The sequence below is a fragment of the Micromys minutus genome (genome assembly GCF_963924665.1).
Source record: "Micromys minutus genome assembly, chromosome: 9".
Taxonomy (NCBI): Eukaryota; Metazoa; Chordata; class Mammalia; order Rodentia; family Muridae; genus Micromys; species Micromys minutus.
In genome coordinates, this window is record NC_137978.1 from 57,534,386 (window position 1) to 57,557,814 (window position 23,429).

Consider the following 23,429-nt stretch of genomic DNA (forward strand, 5'->3'; position numbering starts at 1 on the left):
GGAGCCCATACAATCTTCAGAAGAGTCTTGGAATAAGATGGAAGAGAAGCAGGGAGAAAGTTGGTCTAGTCACCTGCCTTTGTACTAGACAATGCTGATTCCAAAGCCCAGCTTTGCAAACCACCACTGTAAATAATAATCTCAGCAGTTCCCACAATCAAGCCACAGCTATACACCTCATTTGGTGTGTGAGGACAAATAATTTGATGTTTGAATACTTACAAGATCATGAGTGCTTGACTTAGTCCCACTTACCAATCATCTCCATGTGTGCGACTAATTTGGACACATTTGCTTTAGCAAGCTCACTGGTGGCCTTACTCAGCACAAGAGAAAGCGAATGAACCTAGGATACAAGGGACAATACAAAAAGCAAGTTACTGAAGGGAACAGGAAATGGCAAGTCAGAACGGGTAAGAACAATGATAGGCTTGACAAGGTGAAGGTAAATACTACTTATTTATTCAGTGCGTGCATGTGTGTGTGTGTTTGTGTGTGTGTGTGCATGTGTGTGTGTGTGTGTGTGAGAGAGAGAGAGAGAGAGAGAGAGAGAGAGACTGCGTGTACTCACACATGTGCATGCCTTTGTACATGCATGTATTTACATGTGCACCTGTGTATGTGGACTTGTATATGTATATGGAAGTCAGAGGACAACCTATAATAATGAATGTTCTCTCCTTTTACTGTTCTTCCCACTGTGTGGGTTCTGGGAATCCAAACTCCGATGGCTGAGCTTGCTAGCAGGGCACCTCACCAGCCTAAACCTTACAAGATGCCAATTTCATTTATGCCCCAAAGAAGACCTGCTGCTGGAGCACATGAGGAAGAAATTCCAATTCCAGATCCTGCCACATCTCCTCTCTGTTCCTCAGTAGGTGGTGAAAACAAGGTTTCCCATCTTAGCATTCATCACTAGCAGTGCACAGTTCTGTAATGACTCAAAGATCTGTAAAATCAGGTCTCATCTATAAAATCTATATTAGCAAATGAGGAAAATGACATGGAATCCTGCCTAATACCTTTGAACCCATATTTAAAAGAGGTCTCTGTTCAGCAACTGGATTTCAGGACAGGGACAGAGACCTCTATCTCAGGAATGGTATTCTCTAACTGAGGCTTCATTACACTTAAAGTAACTCCAACTAGAATTTGCTGGTTGGCCCCCAGCTCTTCTGTCTTAGAGACCAGGAACTGAGCAGGAAGGTGCAGGAAATGGAAGGACATGTGTGCCAGCACCCTTTTCCTCCAAGTGTGCAGAGTAGGAGTTCAGGATTTGCCAGGTGGGTAAGGAACTCCAAGAAAAAAAAGGGAAAACAATGGCCAAAGGAAGCAAACGTACTCATAAAGGACAAGAAAGTGGAAGAAGGAGCATTGTAGTCAGAGCGGCGACCTTAGGCAGAGATGTTCTCATTCCTCTGACAGAGACCACAGAAGGATCGCAGGACATTGGGACCCCAGAAAAAGGCGAAATAAATTCCATAGGCATCAAATCTCCAAAGACCAGACACCGTGGTCTAAAAATGCTTTGTGGGAAGGAACCTAGATATCACTGCCTGAACCTACTTCATAGCATGGCACCTTCACATCACTGAGAAAGGACCAACTCTCCTCTGCCTCCTGATGCAGAGTGACCAGAGCACTTGCCACTTGGGTGCACCTGAATCCCATCCACCTGCTCCTAATCCCAAAGGCAGGTGAAGTCATGGGGAAAGAGGAGCACAACCGGCATATGGGGACCAGGAGGGAAGGCTCACTCTACATCCCAGAGACTAAAGAAACAGCAGCAAGTGCAACGCTGACTCAGAGGTCCATTGTTGGTTTCCTGCCTTCTTATTCCAGAGCTGAGCAAACTCACCTCAGAAAGCCTAGCACTGCAGAGACCAAAGGAAAGGCCGGAAATCTCTCAACCTATCCATGCCTTCATATTTCATCCAGAAGAAGGCATTTGTGCAAATCTGGAAATCTGAGAGCAGCCTGATAGCTTTGCACAACACTAAGGCACGACTGTCAGTGTAGTGAGAGGGACGATGACTGTGATTATGTAAAAAAAATACCCATATTCTTTCCCTAGAAACAAACGTGGGGGTGTAACTATGCTTTTTATGTTTCTGAGTTTTAGACAGTCTCATTAATTGGCTTTAATGTTACTGACATTTACATAAATGTATTTGTATTTATGTGCCGGCGTGCATGTGCCCAGAAGTAGAGGTCAGAGGACAATTTTCAGGAGTCAGTTCTCTCCTTCTATCAGGCTTGACAGCAGACACATCTACCTACTGAATCATCTGACCAGCCCTAGAATTTGCTTTAAAAGATTTCAGTGAAGAAAGGAAAGGTGATGGATTATAGTGTTGGAAATACTGAAGTTCGTGTCACATTTCTTCTGTAATCTATAAAAAAATTCATCTTAATAAAAATGCTCAAAAATTCTTGTTTCAAAAAATACATTGTTAAGGAGCGTTTATCTTATTCTCCTACAGGTCTTATTCTCCTACGGCCTTGTATGTAAAGCCCCCAGGAGCACAAGGCGTCTTATTACAGCAGGGAAGAATTGCTGAGGCACAAAGAGAACAAAGCCACCTTAAGGACCCATCAAAGCCAGCCAGAGAAAGACTGACCACTGCCATTTCCAGTCACCTTGTTAGGCCCAATGTCCCAGAGCCTCAGCACAGCCAAGTAGTGTGCTCACCACCATCCCCACCCCTACGCTCACCAGTGAGTAAGAGGCAGAACTGGCTTTTCCCCATCTCTCCTCCCAGGCTTCCTGCTTCTATAGAGTAAAGCCTGTAGGGTAGAGAAGCAAGACAAACACCAACATGGGGAAACAGAGTTCCTTTCCTGGCTGCTTCCGGCAGTGCATGTGAGCCAACTGCACCAAGGCATACAGATGAAGACCTTCCTCCCCAGGCACACAGAAGTGACCAGCTGCTGCTGCACAGATGTCGGGACGCTGACAGGTAGGTGCTAGTTAGCCCCAGCTGTTCAACTCCTGTACCTACCTGCTGTTCCATCACAAATGGCAGGCTGTTTACTTGCTACCTCTTTTTTTTTTAATATTTACAATATGAATATCAAGGTTAAGTTACAAACATGAAAATCCACATCAAAATAAAAACTGTAATGGTAACAACTCACTGGATGCTTGTTAGGTGGAAGACCTCACATTGAGACCACCTCTCCATAAGCACTGCGGCACACCACCCAGTTCACTGATAAAAATCCTGAAGGGGAACAGATAGGTTCCCTGATTCTCCCAGGGCCACAGCTGCAGTGCAGGAGTCAGGATTCCAACAGGCAATCTAACTTTGCACACTGAATTCTGTGGCCACTGCTACAGTGAGCCCAGCAAAAGCCAAGAATGCTGTGAGAGGGTGGGGAGCTAACAAGAAAGCCTCGTACAAAAGCTGTGTAATAGAAGCTGCTACCATGCACCAGACAGACATTCGGCTAGGTGTTTTACATACAGACCTCACACTGTCACACAAGATGGACAATGAGGAAACAGGCTAGAGAAGCTAGCAGAAGGACAAACTACTTAAACTACATATTTTCTCCGCCTGCAGATGGGCTTTACAACCTTCCCAAGACATCTGAAGTCTTATTTCTCAACAGCCCTCTGCTAATCAGAGCTCTTTTTAAGGAAAATGTGAAGTGCTTACATGTAGACAGGATTTAAACTCATCCTCAGAATGTAACGATACCTTGAGATCCAGCTTGGAGTTCACTGGCTCCTGGACCTCAGACTCCATGGAAGCACTGGACTCCGCCTTCACGTTCTGGAGAAGGCCTTCAGGTGGCACTTTCATCGCATGGTTGTCAGCAGTAGAGCCAATCCCAAAAAAGTCCAGTATCACCACCCAGGTTTGCAGGGTGATCAACACATCCAAGCAGTTAAAGTCAACATCAATGCTCCGGTTAATACGACCGTAACTGGAAGAGAACTCTGGATGTTTTTTATCCACCAAGAATATATTGATGTGAACCAAGGAATCGTCAAATTTACTCTTTCCAACAAGCACCTTGGGCTCATCCACTGAGGGAGAAGGAGGTGGGGTCTGGGGATAGCTCTTGTCCTGGACTTCCTTTTGCTTTTTCCGACATGTAGAAATGGGCCTTTGATACAACTGGAAGACGTTAGGTGCTTCCTCCATGTGAGAAGGGAGAGACCGGGGCATGTCAGGATACTCTACACTAGATACCGAAGGGCAAGACTGGGAGAGGTACTCCTTCTGTGCTAGGCTGGATGGCTTGGGAGCCCCTCGAGACACCATCAGGCTCTTGTACTTAGAGTCTGGATTCTTCTCCAATAAGTCTTCCATGAGGAGTGAGCGCAGGGCAATCTGGATGGACAAGGTCTGTGGGTGGTCTTTACTGAACTCCACCTCAAAATCCTGAAACTTTAAGCTCACAAGCCCCTGGGCCCCCAAAGTCAGGTCACCGCTCAGCTGAACCTGCAACTCCGATATACAGAAATTGGCTTGAATCTGAGTGAAGGCTTTGGCTTCCTTTACAGACAAGGACTTCTGAGAAGTGCTAGAAAAGCTGGAGTGGCTGAACAATCCATTCTCCTTCTTCTCCGCAGAAGGTTCTCCACAGGAACTGAGTGGGGGCAGGGGAGAGTTAGGGGAGGGGGAGGACGGGGCACTGGCTGCAAACTTATTCAGATCCTCACTGTACACGAGGTTGTCCATCGTCTGTAACACCTGTTCGTACACGTGCTTGGCTAACACCACCTGCATTCAAAGGAAATGCCCCAGTTACTCCAGAACCATGTAAAATGTATTTGTCATTTTGTGTATTTTGTACAGGTGCTCATGGAGGTTAGAAGAGTCAGAACCCGCCCCTAGAGGTGATATAGGTAGCTGACAGCTCCCCTACATGGGTGCTAGGAACGGAACTCAGGTCCTCTAGATGAGCAGAAGAGCCCTAGTCACTGAGCCATCTCGCCAGCTCTCTCTCCATTTATTATCACATAGACCTCAATTCTCGGCTGGTATTTCTATGCTTACCAAGAGGCTCTAAGTTACTTGGCATCAAGGACCAGCACTGTTTTCTGTCCTTTCTTTGCCTACCCACTCCCTAGCCACTCATGGAGAAATGTACACATACCAATGTGCAGCAAATACTCCCTGGATGGAGTCAGCATAGCCACTCTTTCTATCCACACAAAATAACTGCAGAAAGCAGGAACCTTCCAAACGTCTAATGTGGGCACAGAGACTGAAAAACAAGACTGCAAAGCTACTGCACGTCAGCAGTCAGCAGGACAAACAATGGTTGGTACTTTTCCAAAAATATGCAGATCTGCAATTATTTCTTTCTCTCTCTCTTACAGTTTCCGTTGTTGGGGCTGGTGTGGGACCCAGAACACAATAGGCAAACATTGTCACTGAGCTGCACCCCCGGAGTCTTACTTTCTTTTAGTTAGAATTTCTTATTTAAAAATATTTTCAAGTACATCTTTTTTACTAATTAAGGGTAATTAACAGAGGGATCGAAACTCAGACACAGAAATTTTGACAGACTTGGAAAGTGACCGTTCTATAACCCCTAATTTAATCTTCATCCCCACAGAGTTCATTAGTGGAATGAAGCAACAAAAATGACTGACAGGGAATTTTACAAGTGAGAGATCAGGCTCTTGCCACCCACACACCCTCATCAAATGCAGAAGTTTGTGTGACAGATAAAATGTAACCAGAGGTGCTTGACAGCACTTGCCTGGGAAGCTCTAGCCAGAAGAGGAGAGTTAAGAAAGACCAGAATCCCGGGAAGCCTGGGTGGCTCACGGCAATACTGGTTCCAGTTCAGAAAGACACAAATGTACCATGTTGGCCACTCTGTAGGCAACTGACCAGTTTCCACACAGAACTATGGCATGGCACATGAGGCAGGGCAGATCTGGAGAGCCCTAAAAGGAACTGCACCTAACTGCAGTCTGCAGAGCCTACTTGGACCTGATGCAAACAAACCAGAGTGCAGACATTCTTGAGAATCAGACACCATCACAATATATAAGGAGACAACGTTCAGAGAGACACATTCCAAATAGACAAGATGAAGTGAAATAAAGCCTAAGATTCGCTTTAAAATGTTTCCTTTAAAAAACTGTTTATTATCCTTGTGTGTAGTGCATATATGTACATACATGTGCTGTGGCATGTATAGAAGTCAAAGCATAAAACTGTGGAGTTTTCTCCTTCTTCCTTATGTAGGTTCTAGAGATGGGGGGGGGGGGGAGTCAAGTACTAGAAGGAGAAATCAGATATTCATGGTCATCCTCAGCAACACAGCACGTTAGAGGCTAGCCTGGGCTAACTGAGACCCTATCTCAGTGAAAGGGAGCAAGGGAAGCTAGAGAGATGGTTCTGTGATTGAGAGTACTTCATGATGCTATGGAAGACCCAAGTTCAGTTCCCAGCACCCAGACTATCAGCCATCTGTAACTCCAGTCCCAAGGGATTTGGACGTCTTCTTCTGGCCTCTATGAGAACTAGACACACATGCAAATAAAACACCCACACATACAGAATAAAAGTTAACTTTAAAAAGAGAAAGAGCTAGAGGAAGGTTTCTCACCCAAAGACTCACACCTAGGAGCCACTGATACTAGTCAAACTTGTAACCATCTACAGTCAGACAGAGGGGACACTGTCCTAAGATCCTGAAAACACTCATCAACTTACTCTTTCCTCTAGTCTTGTAAAATCAGGGGGAAAAATTACTTGTAAAGAAAGGATACGTATGTACACACACACACACACACACACACACACACACACACACACTCTCTCACACACACACACACACACCCTAACTGGCCCAATTTAATTCAGAAAGGGCAAACCTAACTATTCTCTGTTGAAAGGATCTGTCAATGGCTAGAATGATCACATTGTTACACTGTCTATTCCAAGTGCATCTAATGCGGGAGAAGAATTATATCCTCTTGGGAAAGAGCAACTGGCTTTTTAGGCAGCAATTTCCCATCCACACTGGAGAATGGGACTAGAGGTCAGCTTTGTTCCTTTGTGACACATGAAGAAAACCATTGCCAGGAACAAAATAGCACAACCGAAGGATCCCATGTTGCTAAGGGCAGTGGAGTACACGCATAATCCCAGCACTGGGGAATGAGGAGTCAAGAGGACCATGGATTCAGAGTCAGCCTAGCTACAGAGCTAGACAAGGTTCAATGTATTAGAGCAAATTATTACAACATGAATATTCATTGATGATATGTCCTTGAATTTATGTATTTTCTTTCAACACTTAATATACATAAATATATACCATTATAATCTGAGTACTATATACAATATAAATACAAAATGAATACAGATGGGGCAAAAGAAATGGTTCAGTGACTAAGAGTACTTAATCACTTGCATTAAGTTACAGAGGACGTGGGTTCAATTTCCTGCACTACATAGTAGTTCACAATCATGAACATCCATAATTCCAGTTCCGTAGGATTGGGCACCCTCATCTGGCCTACTTGGGCACCAGGCACTACACAATTCACTCCACACATGCACACAAAACACTCAGACACGTAAAAATAAATAAAACTTAAAATAACACACACACACACACACACACAAACATAGGAAAATTCTTCCTAATCTAAAATCAAAATATGCCTGAAACCTACAACAGTCAAAAGATTTCCAATTTAAAAGCATTTCAGAGGCTGGAGAGATGGCTCAGTACTTAAGAGCATGGACTGCTCTTCCAGAGGTCCTGAGTTCAATTCTTAGGAACCACATGGTGGCTCACAGCCATCTGGGATGGGATCTGATGCCCTTTTCTGGTGTGTGAAGACAGCAACAGTGTGCTCACATACATGAAACAGATAAAGCTTTTAAAAAATGCATTTCAGACTTCACATTAGATATCAAAGATGTTGAACCGTAAAGGTTCTGTGAATGTCCCAAATACACAGTTCCCAAACCTAAAATGTATCTGATCCCCCACATCTCAGACAAGGAACAATTGGCTCTGACCTGAAAATCAATCCTATGTTTGTTTACCTGGACTGGGTTGACAAACTTTCCTTCAATCTTCATGATGCTGGACGTCCCCAGCTCATCTGGACTAAGGGAAAAAGTCAGTTCAGACTCTCTCTCGATAGGGATCTTCTCCAGCTTAAACTGGATGGTGGTGTTGTTCAGGATATGAAAGGCTGTCAGAAGAGAGAAATGACAGAGCATGAACACTGACATCTGGTTTGTCACTGATGATCATGTGCCCGTATGTATAACAAAGGCTAGGGGCTGGTTATCTGACGGCAGGTTGGCCTTGCAGCTGAGTCTATGGCTGAGACCAAAACGCACAGCAAGTGGAACCACAGAGAAGTTTACAGGGGAAAAGAAGGTGCTTTCATGACATGTTCTGCTTGTCAGCTTTAAAATATGCAATGGTATGGCTGCAAAGATAGCTCAAAGGATAGATAAAGGTCCGATGACCTGAATTTGATCTCTGGAACCCACATGGCTAAAAATGAGAAGCAACTCCCACAAGTTGTCCTCTGATCTCTACACATAGCACTGTGACATGCATGCGTGTGGACACACACATACATACACACATAAAACAAATAAATATAATTTAAAATGTATCCGATATCGTAACACTAAGACAGTGCATGGACTACCTAACATTCTCTTAGCCATGCTTTTCCAAAACAGACTGCCCCGTCCACAGCTCTCAGTAATAGGCCCAGCTTTCTTGGACCTCAAGACAGCATTCTAGCTGAATGCTCATTCCAATCATAGGAAAGAACTGTTTACTAAGCTGGATGTAGCCCAGTGGGTTAAGAGTACATCTAACACATTAGGCCAGAGGCTGGCTCTCCAAATTTCAAATGAATCAGTGAGAACCACAGACATTTTCAACGGTATTACTTTCTTCGCCAATGAACAGTCTCTAGAATGTTTCTGATTCTGTAGCTGAACTGCTTGGGTCTGACTGTCCATATCCAGAATACAAACATGAAAATGGCATTCCTTGTACCCTGTATAGACCCACTTAGAAGAATCAGAGCACTAAAAAAGCTTAACACACTCAGAGACCAAGTTTTCTTTTGTATTTATATTAAACTCTTGTGCTACCTTAGGCTGCAACATTTAAGTATAAAAAAATGTACAGTTTAAAACAAAAGAATAAAAACAGTACATAAAGTGAGGTTACACCATATCCATCCACTGAAGCATCTTGACAAAGGAGCATTCACCCAGCTGCAAACATTTCCCAGACAGGGTTTCTCTGTTTAAAACTCACAGCGTAGACCTGGCTGGCTTCAGACGCACAGAGATCCGCTTACCTCTGCCTCTGGAGTGCTAGGATTAAATGTGTGAACCACCACAGCTGGCTCAAAATACATTATTATCTTATCCAAAGAGAGGAAGTAAAACTATGCCAGCCCTCTACAAAACTGTTAAAAACACCACTATGATTGTTCGAACATTACCCAGAGATAACCCTAAAAGAAAGGCACTGTGTTGTTTTCAGGGACACACACAGGAGCTGAGTTTAGAACCTTTACACACATTCAAAACATGTCTCTGCTTCTCACCTTGGCCTCTATGCAAAGATTCAAAAAAATCGTGTCGTGTAAAGTAAGCCTCCTCCTGGCTGTTAACACTAGCCGACCCAGAGGGAGGGCAAAATGTCCGACTGACTTCAGGTCCAGCATTGTCTCTACCTGCTAGCTGAGTACAATTCAGAGAATAGAGTTTAATGTCTTTGATTTCCACCTGCAGGCGGTCACTTCTGGATTCATCATCTCCTGCCACAAAATTCTGGATAAATATCTGTCCCAAGTGTCCCACCAACAGCTCAGGACTCCCAGGCCTCCGAGGGATAGAAACTACTGGAGACTCGATGTTTATGTTCAAGATGAGCTTCACTGTGTCTGATCGAGGGGAAGGAAGGCCAAACCCATAGATTTCATTCTCCTCCAAGACAAAGGGATCCCTGGTCTTCTTCGGGGTTTCGAAGAGTGACACCATCTCACTGTACTCAGCAGTTTTGGTGGCTAATACTGTGGTCACTTTGGTGGCTGCACTTTTCAACATACTGCGAAAATTCTCTTCCAGCTCATCCATAGATAATGTCAACTCCTTCAAGAATTTAGCAGAGTGGTTATAGTGCAAAGATGCCATCTTCAGGTTGAGAAAGCATTCCTGTTTTGATTTCTCAGCAAATGTGAAACTCAATGCTTCAGTCAGGGCTGCATCTTCCATTCTGACAAACACACTTTCAAAATAGCCAATGTCGCTGACTATGTTCTCATAGCCTATGGAATTTCCGATGCTGACGACATACTGGTTCTTCACATTCTCTTGTGTTAGATCCATGAGCTGCAAACAGCCAAGGGAGCCATTCATGTCAAACGAGCTGCCCATCGACACGTTCACCTTGGTGCCACCAATACTGGCTGTTGCGATTTTCCTGCCATGTTTCTCCCCATCGGCCATCCCTACTGTCCGAAGCAACAGGAGGTTGAGCCTGTGGATCTCCACAGCGACCTCTGTGTTCTGCTCGTAAGTCGACTGAATTGTGCCCTGTTCCATAATGCTTCTTTCAAGGTCAGTCATCAGAGGCTGAGGGCTCACATCATCCTTCTCCTTAGGGAAGGATTTCTGAAGAAAACCAATGAGCTCCACAATTGTCTCTGGGTTTAGGATGATGTCCAAGTTATTTACCTGAAGGGAAATTACCTGCAGAGTGCTGTCCAAGTTCATGGATGGGCATTCTGAACTCACAAACTGATACTCCAGTTTAATGAGGGACTCTTGTTCTTTGGTGAGAATTTTCTCCAGGGAAACACTAGTGGCTGACTGGTCATTGAGGGTGGCCATGTCAGTTTGGAAGCCCACATTAGGTCCAGAGACAGGAGACTGTGCCCTGCTATCCCGGAGGCTTCCTGTGGGAATATCAAAACTCAGATTCTTATGTGAAGCCATCAAAAGGTCAAAATCAGCACCATAAGTCTGCATGGTATCCACCAGGAGCAATCCGTGAACAGTCAGGGAGACCTCAGCATCATACGGCCTTTTCACAAAGTGAGCATTGGTGCCAAACACCTTGAGCACTGAGATGTAGCGGCCACTGCTCTCAACACCAAGCTGCATGCAGTTCACCTTGAATTCCGCTAGGAGGAGCTGTGACTCCACCAGCACCTCCCTTGTGTGCTGCTCCAGCATTACAATACTCTGGGTCAAGTTCATTACAGAATCCTGCAAGCTTCCCCGAGGTCCTTCCTGGGGGAAAATCTTCTCTCTGATCTGGGTGTCAGAGGGCTTTGTTTCAGGAGTGGTGAGGAGAGCAAAGCAGTTCTTCAGGGCAGATATCTTATCTTCATTGATGTGGATTTTTAAGTCTGGTAAGTTGCCTGAGAGCACAGCTCCAGGGTACTTGGGGTCTGACGTGTAAATCAGCCGACGTTCTAACTGTAGGTGAACATTGAACTTCTCAACTACATGTGTGGGCCCCACATCGATGTCCTGCACACGTTTCCAGTTGTCTCTGACACGCCCTACCATGACCTGGAGGTCCATGAATGTCAAGGAGTACCTCTCATACATCTGTGTGCTCATTAAATGAGCCTGAAGCTGTTCCTCACTGAACTCCACTCCGGAAAAGGGTGGTGTTTTCTCCCCATTGCTACTGTTGGTCTCTGGAGGTGGGGTGCTAGGAGGAGTGGCAAGAGGAGTCTTATATTCATCATCACTGAACTGATTCTCTTCAGAGGCTGAGCCATCCCCACTTTTCCTCCTAGAGTCTTCTATAAGGGGAAATGAAAAGACTGTAAGTGAAACGTCTCCTACTTGCTCCCTTACTCCCTCCCTTATTATAAATAAGAAGGGATGGAGAGATAGCTCGGTGCTTAGGAGCTCTTTCTGCTCTTGCAGAAGATCCAGGACTGGTTCCCAACACCCACATAGTAATTCACTGGCTGCCTATAACTCCAGCTCCATGAAACCAGATGCCCTGCTTCTGGCCTCTTCAGGTTCCTGCACAGATGTAGTACATAAACTCAGAAATTCACATTAAAAAAATAAATTTTTAAAAAGAATCTCAAATTCCACTAAGTCATAGACATAGATTTAAAATCTTGAGAATTCTATTATAAAATATCTCAGCCCTTCTGAGGCAGAGGCAGGCAGGTCACTCTAAGTCTGAGAATAGCCTACTCTGCATAGAAAGTTCTAAGCCTGCCAGGCCTACATTATGAGTCCCTACCTCATATTATGAAAGATGAGGAAGAAGAAAAGGAAGAGGAGGAAGAGGAAGAAGAGAAGGAGGAAGAGGAAGAACAGGAAAGCTTTTACCAAGCCAATGATTTTTAAGTGGATGAAAATGACAGACATATACTGTGTAACTGCTATGTATTCAGTGTGAACTTATTAAACTGAAAACCAGAATACACAGAGTAAAAATGTAGGTAAAATCCCTCCAAGTTCACATTAGGATGCTGAAGCCACCAGCCACTGCGAGCATTTTCACACATTGACACTGGCAAGGCTGCTGACACAGCTCTCTTACAGCATTCTCCAAACTTACATTTCTCCACTTATTATAATGTTCATTTTGTTTCCCTTCCAAAGTATTCTTGCTCTACACAATACCCTCATCTGGCACAAAAAGGCAGGAAAATAAAACCAGAAACACCAAGTTATCTGTAACTGCCAGACAAATATCATAATACAGAAAATTTAAAAATAAAAAAACTAACTTTCCAACTCTAACCCTGAGTATTAGGAAATGTTTATCAAAATGCACAATGTCCAACGAAAAGACATTGCTGATAAAAGTGCAAAGTCAACAAACCACTTTGGAAATCAATTGGCAGTTTCTCAGAAACCTGAGAATATTTCTACCGCAAGACCCAGCTATTCCACTCCTGGGATGTAACCAAAAGATGTTCCAACATTCCACAAGAACACTTGCTCAACTATGTTCATAGCACCATAAGAGCCAGAAACCGCAAACAACCAAGATGTCCCTCAAGTGAAAATGGATAAAGAAAGCATGGTACATCTACACTATGGGAAAATATTCAGCTATTAAAAACAAAGACATCATGATTTTTGCAGGTCTTGAGAATATCATCCAGAGAGAGATAACATAGTCCTAAAAGAACATGCATGGTATGTACTCATTTATAAGTGGATATTAGCCATAAAATACAGGTATGACAGTATATATTACACAGATGCAATGAAGCTAAACAAGAATGAAGGTCCAAGGGAGGAAACTTGAATTTAAGTTAGAAGGGGGAATAATACAGTCACAAGAGTCAGACGAAGGGAAGTAAAAATGGGAAGAAGAAATGGGGGTGGTTCAGGTCCAGGTGTGAAGGACAGGAGAAATAGCTAGATAGCAATGAAAATTAATGGAAATCTGCCAGTAAAGGGGATGAAGAAGTGGGGGGCATCTCCAGGAGCAGACAGAGACCTGGAATAAAGGAGGTGCCCAAGAATCAATGGGGGTGACCTTTACTGTGATTCACAGTATTGGGGATATGTAACCTGAAGAGACCATTTCCTATAGCCAGGCAGGAGCCCTGGTAGAGTGATAGAGACACCAACCCACCCACAAACCTTTCAACTCAAATGTATCCTGTCTACAAGAAATGCCGGCACAGGAGATGGAACTGAGGGAATGACCAACCAATGACAGGCCCAACTTGAGACCCATCCCTGTGCAAGCACCAATCCCAAACAATACTAATGACAGTCTATTACGCCTGCAGACAGGCTCCACCAAGCAGCTGACTCAGACCGATACAGACATCCACAGTCAAACAGTGGATGGAGCTAGAGGACTCTTACAGAATAGGAGGAGGGATTAAGAACCCAGAAGGAGATAGAAACTCCACAGGAAGATCAACATAGTCAACTAACCAACCAACCAAAGAAAATAAAATGGCTGGACCTATACCTCTCCATATGTAGCAGATGTGTTACGTGGTCTCTGTGTGGGTCTGAAGAACTTGAATGGGAGCTATCCCAAAAGCTCTTTAGAGGTTCTGAGTTCAATTCCCAGCAACCACATGGTGGCTCATAGCCATATGTAATGGGATCTGATGCCCTCTTCAGGTGTGTCTGAAGACAGCGACAGTGTACTCACATATAATAAATAAATAAATAAATCTTTAAAAAAAGAAAGAGAAAGCCACAAAGGGAGATACTTCTCCACAATCCTAAACTGGCTACAGTTAGAAGGTCAGACAACAAGTAATGAGAGGATGTGGGGAAACCAGAACCGTCACAAACCAGTGGGCAAATAAGCCAGTTGGGAAAGAGCCTGGTAGTTCCTAAAAACGCTAAATATAAGGCTGACACACAGCCCAGCAATTCCTCTCCTAAGCAAGCATGAAAAAGAACTGAACATCTATATTGCCACAAAAACATGATGTGACTGTTGGCCGTGGTATCATTTGAACAGTGGGGTTCAGAGGCAGTGTTGCCAATGTTTACTAACCAAAGAGCAGATAAAGAAACCTGGCACGTCCAAAAAGGGACTCGTAAAAGCCATGTAAGGACACACACACTAGCACCACCACCAACAATAATAACATGGATGAACATTGACAGTAGTAGTATTAAGTTAAAGAGGTAAACATGAAAGGCAACATGTTCAAATATTCCATAAGTATGAAATGTTTAGAACAGACAAATATAGAGACAAAAAAAAAAAGATTAAGGTTGACGGCCACAGAAGAGCAAAGAGGGATTAGAGTTAGAGACTGCCAGTGGGTTTAGATTCAGCCTGGCGGACCTGGATGTTCTGAAATGTGAAGTATACTTCAAGCTATTATTAACAAAGCAACAACTGTACTTTGGAAGGTTTTCATTTGGTTGGATGAATTGTTTTGTTTTTTCTCTCCAGACCCTAAACTTTAGTTTTAAAATGTTATGAAAACCTGTCCAGTTTTCCATGGTGACGCACAGATAGACAGGCTTTTGTTTCCTTACACTGACACTCTACCTTGGGTGTTGGTCAGAAGCATTCTTCCAAGATCCACAACAACCAGCACAGGATTCTTGAAGGTGAAATCATCCGGAAATATCACTTGAGGGGCGGAAATGTCCAGTCGAACAGTCCACCGCTTACTTTCCTCCTGTGGAGGCAAAATAAACCTGCTGTAACCCCAGAACTCAAAGCAGTAGAACCACAAGTTTGAGGCTAGCCTGGGGTAATTGTATTACTGCTAACCCTGACGGCCAAGGAGCTTTATAGAGGTGTCCAAGCAACCCTGAAATCCCATCCAGGATACCATACAAGATACTTAGCACTTGTTGGCTGGAGATATTATCATAAGCTGATATTTGAAGAAAAGAGAAAAAAATTAGCAAATTATTAATTTTAGGAGTTGTTTGTACTGACTGATGACCCTGGATTAAGAAGGTTTTGATCATAATTTACAGGTCTGGTGTTATGGCACACGCCTTTAGTCCCAGCACTCAGGAGGCAGACACAAGCAGATCTCAGAGTTTGAGGCCAGCCTGGTCTACAGAGTAAGAGTGCCAGAACACCCAAGACTACACAGAGAAACCGTGTAAAAAATAAATTATGATATGAAAAAAATTAATAAAAATTAGAAAAATAAAGAAAAAGGCCCTTTTTTGTGTGTGAAGCTATCAGGAAGGCACTAATAACCATGTTATGCTGAAACACATACATTCACACACAGGAAATCAAGAGTAATTTCCCATCTCCAACAGTCCTTAGGCACTTGACTTGGAACACCATGGCCAACTTCCTACAGCTGGTTCTACAGGATTCAGAAGCACCATACTTGTCTAACAGCTCCATCTACTGCCATGCCTGGGCAGTGCACTCTCAGAAACGCCCTTTCTGGACAATTAAGCTGTTTCTTGTTGTCCTTGAATCAGCTGGACATACAACATCCCAAAGTCAACATACTTGCAAAATTAGATCTGGAGAAAGACACAAGCAAATCTGGAAAGTACCCCAACACTCAGAAGGCAGAGGAAGGTTGATCTGTCAGTTTGAGGCCAGCCTGGTCTACAAAGAGAGTTAGTTCCAGGAGAGCCAGCTACACAGAGAAACCCTGTCTCAAAAGGAAAACAAATTAAACAAAGTACCAAAGCAAAGTACCCTCAGAGCAAGGAAAACATGATCTAGTCAGCATCAGTCATTGCTTAATTAGATCATTAATAGAAAGGATATGAGCTATTTAAAATGCTAGCTACAAGGGTATCTATCTATCTAATAATCTATTTATTTTGAGGGTGGGAAGTTTATCTAGTTGGCATAAGGGATATGAGCAAGTCTATATACTGTAAGTCAGGAGCATGTCAGGAAACATGGTTGCCTCTCCCATCCCCAAACAGAATCACACAAGGTCACTTACAATAAAATCTCCAACGAGCAAACGGTCAAGAGTCTGTCGGATCTCAGCCTTGGTCTGCATCTTCAGCTTGTTATATTGTCTTCGGGCTGCTTCAGCTACCCTCAACTCAAGCTCAGACTGATAACCAAAGCCTGGAAGATTGGAAAGGCAAAAGAAGTCAAGTGACTGAGCCAATAAAACACCATCACTTCTGCCCTCACCCAGAAAATCCACCAAAGTGGAAAAAAAATCAGTAACAAAAACAGCTCTTTCTTCAGAGAAGACCAGCCATCGTGACAGCAGGGAAAAGGCTTGGGGAAGTGGTGAGCAGCCTGAGGACATGGAGGTACATGAGAGAAGGGCACCTAACTTCTTAGAATCCCTAAAACCATTTCTAAAAACTCCAAAGTGCTGTATTTCAAAAACCACACAAAGCAGAATATTATATTGAAGGCAAAATGTTAGCCAGTTCTATCACGGTTACTGTTTCCTTCCTGCCAGTGAAGGAATTTCTCTAACTGTCTCAGTCTCTGTGGGGAATAAAGGAAGTCATAAGTGTATCAACAACACTACAGTCACAAAAGAACAGCGATGTTGCCATCTAGAAAGGAGTTTTTGAACATTCCACTGTACTTCACCAAGCTGAAACATTCTAGCTGGCCACAGGAACAGCAATCCCAGGATGAAGGGTGGAAAAGTACATCCTAAAGGAACATTGGAAGGACAACTGGCCAAGGACATGGAGACTCGGTGTCCTCACACAATCCTACCACTTACTCTGCAGGCTCTGGCAGCACTATTGGGTCTTCCAAATGCATTAAAACCATGCATTCCACCAGCAATGACCCAAAAGAGTTTTTTCAAAGGTAACATAGGATCAAACAAACAAAAAAGTTAACCTGAGGTATGAACCTTTCCCTTGTAGAAAAAGTCTGCTACTTTCTTAATAGCCTGTGGGTTGTAGATGATGTTCAAGGGCCTCGTGCTGACATGTAGCCGCCTCTCAAAGTGGCTGTGCACTGGGTTTCTCTCATAGAGCATCTCAAAGACTGGATTGTCTGGGTCTGCAGCTAAAAAAAAGAACAGAAGATGTAGAACACATCAAAACTACCACCACACCCACACGGAGGCCTGAGAAGCATTCTGGGGGAAAGACATTTTCTAAATCCTTTTCTAATCTATTCACAATTATGCCAATTTTAAAAATAAAGCCTAATGTGACCTGACTCTAATTTTTAACAGAAATCTTGACAGCTAGACTACTGTATTTGTTCCCATACTGCAGTGCAAGACCCACAGGCCTTGCAAAAATACTCTAGTGACACCAGGGGAACACAGTCGTACCCAGAGAGCGCATGCTGCTTTCAGGAGCAACACAGATCCACCTGGCAAATCACTATGCCCAGAACACTATACCAGAACAGAAATCAAAATCTACCGATCAGTAATAACGTGCTTTTTAAGGATTAATTTTAAGAACATATGAAAAATTACCAGAGTATTGATCACTTCTATCTTCCGATGCTGTTTGAAGACCAAAAGACTGTGAGACTCTGCCAACTTCTTTCTGCTATTAAACACATATACAAACACACTTCAGCAGGTAAGAGGGACAGTGCACTGCCCCCTTTACCTTGCACACTCTGCTCCTTCTGTGCACACGACTCAAACCCCTTTCACACTGCGTTACCACATCCATGCACTACTGTGCCATTTCCCAGAGCAGACAACAACAATTGCCAAATGGATACTGAATATTATCACTTTTCACATTTTAACTCCACCCTCCCATACTTTCTAAGAACATTCAAAGAGAAGTATAGACAGTGTGGACAGGTAAATCCTCATTTAGACTATGTCTAAATCAATAAGACCAAAGATCCTACAGTTAGTAAAGGATATTATATATAAAATTGAACATATATAAAGGACTGAGAGTAGTTCTCTTTTGGACTCCTAGAAAGATGAGATTTCACATTAACAACAGCAGGTCATGAGCAGAGCTGTCAGATATAAAAGAGACTCAAGTGTTAACCTTGAAATGCAGAAAGCAGTGAGTGGTATTCCAGGCATTATTCCCAGGTTCTCTGCCACACACCCACAGTGGACACAGCATGAGCGGGGAAGAGGCAGAGCCACACAGCTCAGTAATAACTAACAAAGGACCAGTCCCAGCCTGACTCCAATCATTACATGTCAAAATCAGTCCAGCTAACAGGACTTCTGACTTCCTAAAACACATAATTCACTGACACATACGTGTGCTAGCCATGCCAATGCAGTGCACACTGACACACGTGTGCTAGGCATGTCACTGCAGTGCACACTGACACACATGTGCTAGGCATGTCACTGCAGTGCACACTGACACACATGCTAGGCATGTCACTGCAGTGCACACTGACACACATGTGCTAGGCATATCACTGCAGTGCACACTGACACACGTGTGCTAGGCATGTCACTGCAGTACACACTGACACACATGTGTGCTAGCCATGCCATTGAAGTACATACCAGGTTGGGGAAGACCAGGAGAGGAAACATGGTTCCTTCCGTAGCCAGGTCCCGGAGAAACAGTCCACCCAACCGAACTAAAAGCAAGGAGGAGTTTCTTCGAGGAAGAGACTCTGCCAGAAGTTTTACATCTATAAAAGATAAATACAAGAGATGGTATTATGTTCTAAAGCCTAATGTGCTTTATATCTAGAAATAATGCATTTATTCTACAACAAACTATATGTCACCAGGAGTATTTTTCATAAAATTTGAATATACATATGCATACACACACACACACACACACACACACCCTATCTGTCTACATAAGCATACAAAGACCATTGGAAGTTTCCTCCCTAGATGATTTTGGTCATGGTGTTTCATCACCACATAGAAATTTAACTAAAACAAATCCCTTGGTTCTGGAGTTCCAGGCAGTTGGGATCTCATGACATGGGTGTTGGGAACCAAACTCAGGTCCTCTACAAAAGGAGTCTGCACTCTTAACCTCTAGGCATCTCTCCAGTTCCTATTTTCTCATAGAGTCTAAATACCACAGATGATAAAAACAGACAGTGTTTTGGCATTAGAAACAGGCAGAGCTGGCTCTGAGCAGTACCTGAGAACTCAAGTTGCATGAAGGCACTCTCGTTGGCATGAGCAGCGCCCTGCTCCTTGTGCAGGAGAGTCACAGTGCCCCGCTGTAGCTGCACATTCAGCTTCGCAAAGACGTGATCTCGCTTTGTGTAGGTATTCATACATGAAGCATCTGCGGTGGGGTCAAAGAACTCCTCGGTGCCTACATGGTATGGGAAAATGGGCTTAAGAGAACCTAAAGAGAGCAAGACCAGATACCCTGACTGAGATGATGCTGTTGAACCAGATTTCCCTTCCGTAGACAAGAACCCAAAGACAGATGACTAAATGACTATGGTCACTACCTACATGTGGCTACCAGGCAGTATGACACATGTAGCTGACGAGGCTAATGCAATTTCACTTCAGTAGTGCCCTGTTCTATAGGCTCACACTGGCATCGTAAGACTACAAAAGGCCTCTGCACTGCCATCAAGCCTCAGAGTCTGTTTGCGAAAGGCTCAGATTTAATTCTCTAATAATAGCTGCCACTCAGACCTGTCTAATAATGTACAACGAATGACAGTGGCCATGAAGTCTCTTCCAGATGTGTCTCCCTCCTACCTCTATGAAACAAACTGCTGTCCAAATGTGACCTTGAATTCTGGAAATGACCTGTCAAGCTTTTGCACAAAGAGACGGGATGATATTTAGGACCTAACCCTCCATTCTGCATGCAAGCTTGGCAGCAGATGGGGTCCCAGCATACCCAAGATATCTTCAGGTGTCCAGTGCTCCTGCGACTCGGCTGCCAGTCCTCCCACTTTCCCTGTGGGGCTCTGCTGTCCATACCAGCCGCCCCACCCTGGAAACCAGGACTGCAGGTACTGCAGCATCCCACTGCCTCCACTGCCATCTGGGTCTCCAGGTGAGGCTCCCGGAGAATCAAACTGAGGCTCTCGAAGACTCTGTGTAACCACAAAGAGGCAGACGTGAAGACCCATGGACAGAGGCTGGGATGTGCCATTGGTTGCCATGTGTCCTGACAGAAGCACAAGCTCATCAACACTGAAGGGCTCAGGGTGTGACAGGACCAAATGACCCTCCTACACAGACTTCTCACCTCTGCTAGCTCCTCTTGCTTATAAAATCTATCATGAACGAGTTCACGAAGAATCTTCAATTCCTCAAAGCTCTGTTCCTCCTCAATCCGACACATCTGCTCCTGTTTGGGACAAAAGAAAAGTCAGCAGCGCTGGACAAAGTGAGCACCCTCACCAATAAACTGACCACAGCACCGCCCTGAAGGCTGAGAAATGAGACATTAACAAGTGTCATGAGAGCTGTCTCTGGTTTCAATGACGTTTCCTACAACCCAGCATTTGTTACTCGTTCTCACAAACACCACTAGAACCAGTGGGGACAGACAGAGCAATGAGAACATAATTTGCTTCAGTGGGCGGCTGCTGAGGCGTCCTGCTCTACACGACACGGACTCAAGTCACAAGTAGCCATGAGATCAAAGGAAGCAGAGTTAGTCTTCCACCCCTCAAGACTCAAGAGCATGCTGGCCCCTGCTCTTTTATATTCACAATTAACAAAGTTGTGGTCATTTCAACATGTTTCTTACTAGTTACTAAAGAGTAGGAGCAAAAACTATTGCATCATTTTTAGAAAGCAAAGTTACCCATCCAGAATAATGTCATATTTCCTAAAAGTAGAAGGACACACTGTAAGTGTGGTCCACACCTCACAGAGTTGCTGTCACTCAGCCACCTCAGCACTGACTCACGTCCTTTCTCACAGTATCCTGCCTCTGTCTTCAAGAAAGTTATTCAGAACAAAATGTACGATGTAACCCATCCTTTCCACAAGGCGCCCACTGTCAGTAGCCATATCAGACACCACTGAAGACAGCAATAGGCAAGTAAGGACTATGACTTCAGCTTGCTGGCAGGGAGGGTGAGAACTCAGGGGTTCAGCATGACTGCTGGGGACCATCCAGTAGAGAAATGCTCCTTTTTTCTCATAAGGTTTAACAAAAGGAACCATCTGTCAAAAATAACCTGAGCCATAATAGAGAGAATGTTCACAAAAGCAAAACAATAAAGAAGCAAAGCAGCCAATTGCCTTCCCTTTCACGGGGAGAGGAAAGACGGAAGGAGGAAGCGGTGAGGCCTTTACCAGCATCTGGCAGGGCTGGTTCTATTAGCCTGCAGGTCATTCAGATAAGAATTGCCTTCTCACCTGTGGTACCAGCTCTGGCTTCAACTCTATCACCAAGAAGCCCAAGGTCAATCAAGCCAACTAGGATTACAGAAAATGTAGGCCAAAATCCACAGAAATTAGTCATAAACTAATAGACTAGGTTCAGGATTAGAAGAGATATTGATGAGTCCCTAAAATTCTCCTTGAACTGCATGCATAAAACTGAACCAGGAGGGGCCTGGCAAGGTATCTCCTCAGGGAGCACGGATGAAACATGCTTCTGGCCCAAGATGAGGCTCACTACCTCCCAAGAAATCCCCACTCTACTGAGACTAGCCTAAGAAAGTGTGCCTGGTAAGGCACTTTGCATCTTCAGAGACTCAGCTGATTTTTCAGCCTGTGAGAGAACACTCTGAGCTAAGTGTAGTGACTCACACCTGTATTGTCAGGACTGTGGAAGCAGAAGCAGGAGAATAAAGAGTTCAAAACCAGTCTCAGCTACATATAGTCTTGAGGATAGCCTGGGCTACATGAAATGCTGTCTCAAAACCAAACAAAAATATCAAGAAAAAAAACTAAGCAAATTAGTCCACTCACCTTGTCATCTGCAGACAACAAACCTCCTTTTAACTTGTTGAAATATCTGTCAGTATAAAACACAGCATCCCGGACACGGTGCAACAAGAAATCCCATGTCCAACACTTCCTCTGCTCTCTGAGCTCATACAAATTAGCGTTCACGGCAAAATACCACCATTCTCGACAGCTGCAACAATCCATGACAATGTGTTACTCCTCCCAGTAAAAACCACTACAATGTTCTTCACCCAGGACAACCCAGAACACTGCTTGTCCTAAACTGAGACATTTCTCATATCAGCCCACTGTCTCTGTCTTGGGTCCATTTTAACATTAAGCTAAACTCAATATGGAGAAGACTGAATCTGCTGCCAAAGAACATTGAACTACACAGTGTGTCAATAAGCGCACAGCATGTAACCAACAGGCCTCACTCAGAGCAGTCCCTCTTCAGGGAGTAAATCGTTGCTGGCAGTAAGGCAAGTGCCATCTTGATACAATCACCACAGACTTGACCATTACAGATTTTCAACTGAATTTCTAAAGACATGTGTGGGAATACATGAGATCTTTTAAGAGGTTTAACAAGTCAGACTGGTCACACTTATCACTGGATCATGAAGAAAGGCTTTATGAGGCAGAAGAGATGGCAGCAGTTAAAGCACATACTGAGGCTGGGCATGGTGTCACACACCTTTGATCCCACCACTCAAGAAGCAAAGGCAGGCAGATCTATGAGTTTGAAGATAACCTGCTCTACATAGGGAGTTCCAGGACATCAAGGGTTACATAAAAAGACTGTCACAAACAAACAAATCATACTGTTCTTATAGACGACCAGAGTTCAGTTCCCAGGAACCACATTAGGCTCACAACTGCCTTTAATTCCAGTTTCAATCTGATGCCCTCCTTCCCGCCTTTATGGGCTCCTGCATTCATGTGCATACACACATACACTTAAACATAACTTAAATTCAAATATATTTTTAAGAAAGAGAATTGATGTTTGCTCTGGAAGTAGAACACAACCTACATAATGTGGCCAGACTGGAGGACAGAATAAAGGGGTTTGGAGAGTGCTGCATACAAGAAACTTCAGCAAGCAACAGCAATCTGCCTGCTAAGTGAAGTCACATGTCACACATGTTAAAACCTAGCTAACTGAACCAAAGTTAAACCAACTGCTGTTTCT

The 23,429-nt window shown here is 43.9% G+C and overlaps 1 protein-coding gene across 1 annotated transcript in view; it reads right to left on the reverse strand.

The window, feature by feature from the left end:
- Positions 1–23,429, reverse strand: part of VPS13D (vacuolar protein sorting 13 homolog D) — a 217,108-nt gene that overhangs the window by 173,800 nt on the left and 19,879 nt on the right. Inside the window, exons 11-23 of the mRNA XM_080922046.1 lie at positions 22,256–22,424; positions 20,574–20,675; positions 20,220–20,418; positions 19,494–19,673; positions 18,890–19,020; positions 17,867–17,942; positions 17,272–17,442; positions 16,394–16,524; positions 15,004–15,136; positions 9,581–11,794; positions 8,037–8,188; positions 3,705–4,736; positions 256–346 (exon numbers count right to left, since the gene is read on the reverse strand). Of these exons, the coding sequence (XP_080778172.1) occupies positions 256–346; positions 3,705–4,736; positions 8,037–8,188; positions 9,581–11,794; positions 15,004–15,136; positions 16,394–16,524; positions 17,272–17,442; positions 17,867–17,942; positions 18,890–19,020; positions 19,494–19,673; positions 20,220–20,418; positions 20,574–20,675; positions 22,256–22,424 (4,781 nt within the window). The remainder of the gene's footprint in view (positions 1–255; positions 347–3,704; positions 4,737–8,036; positions 8,189–9,580; positions 11,795–15,003; positions 15,137–16,393; positions 16,525–17,271; positions 17,443–17,866; positions 17,943–18,889; positions 19,021–19,493; positions 19,674–20,219; positions 20,419–20,573; positions 20,676–22,255; positions 22,425–23,429) is intronic.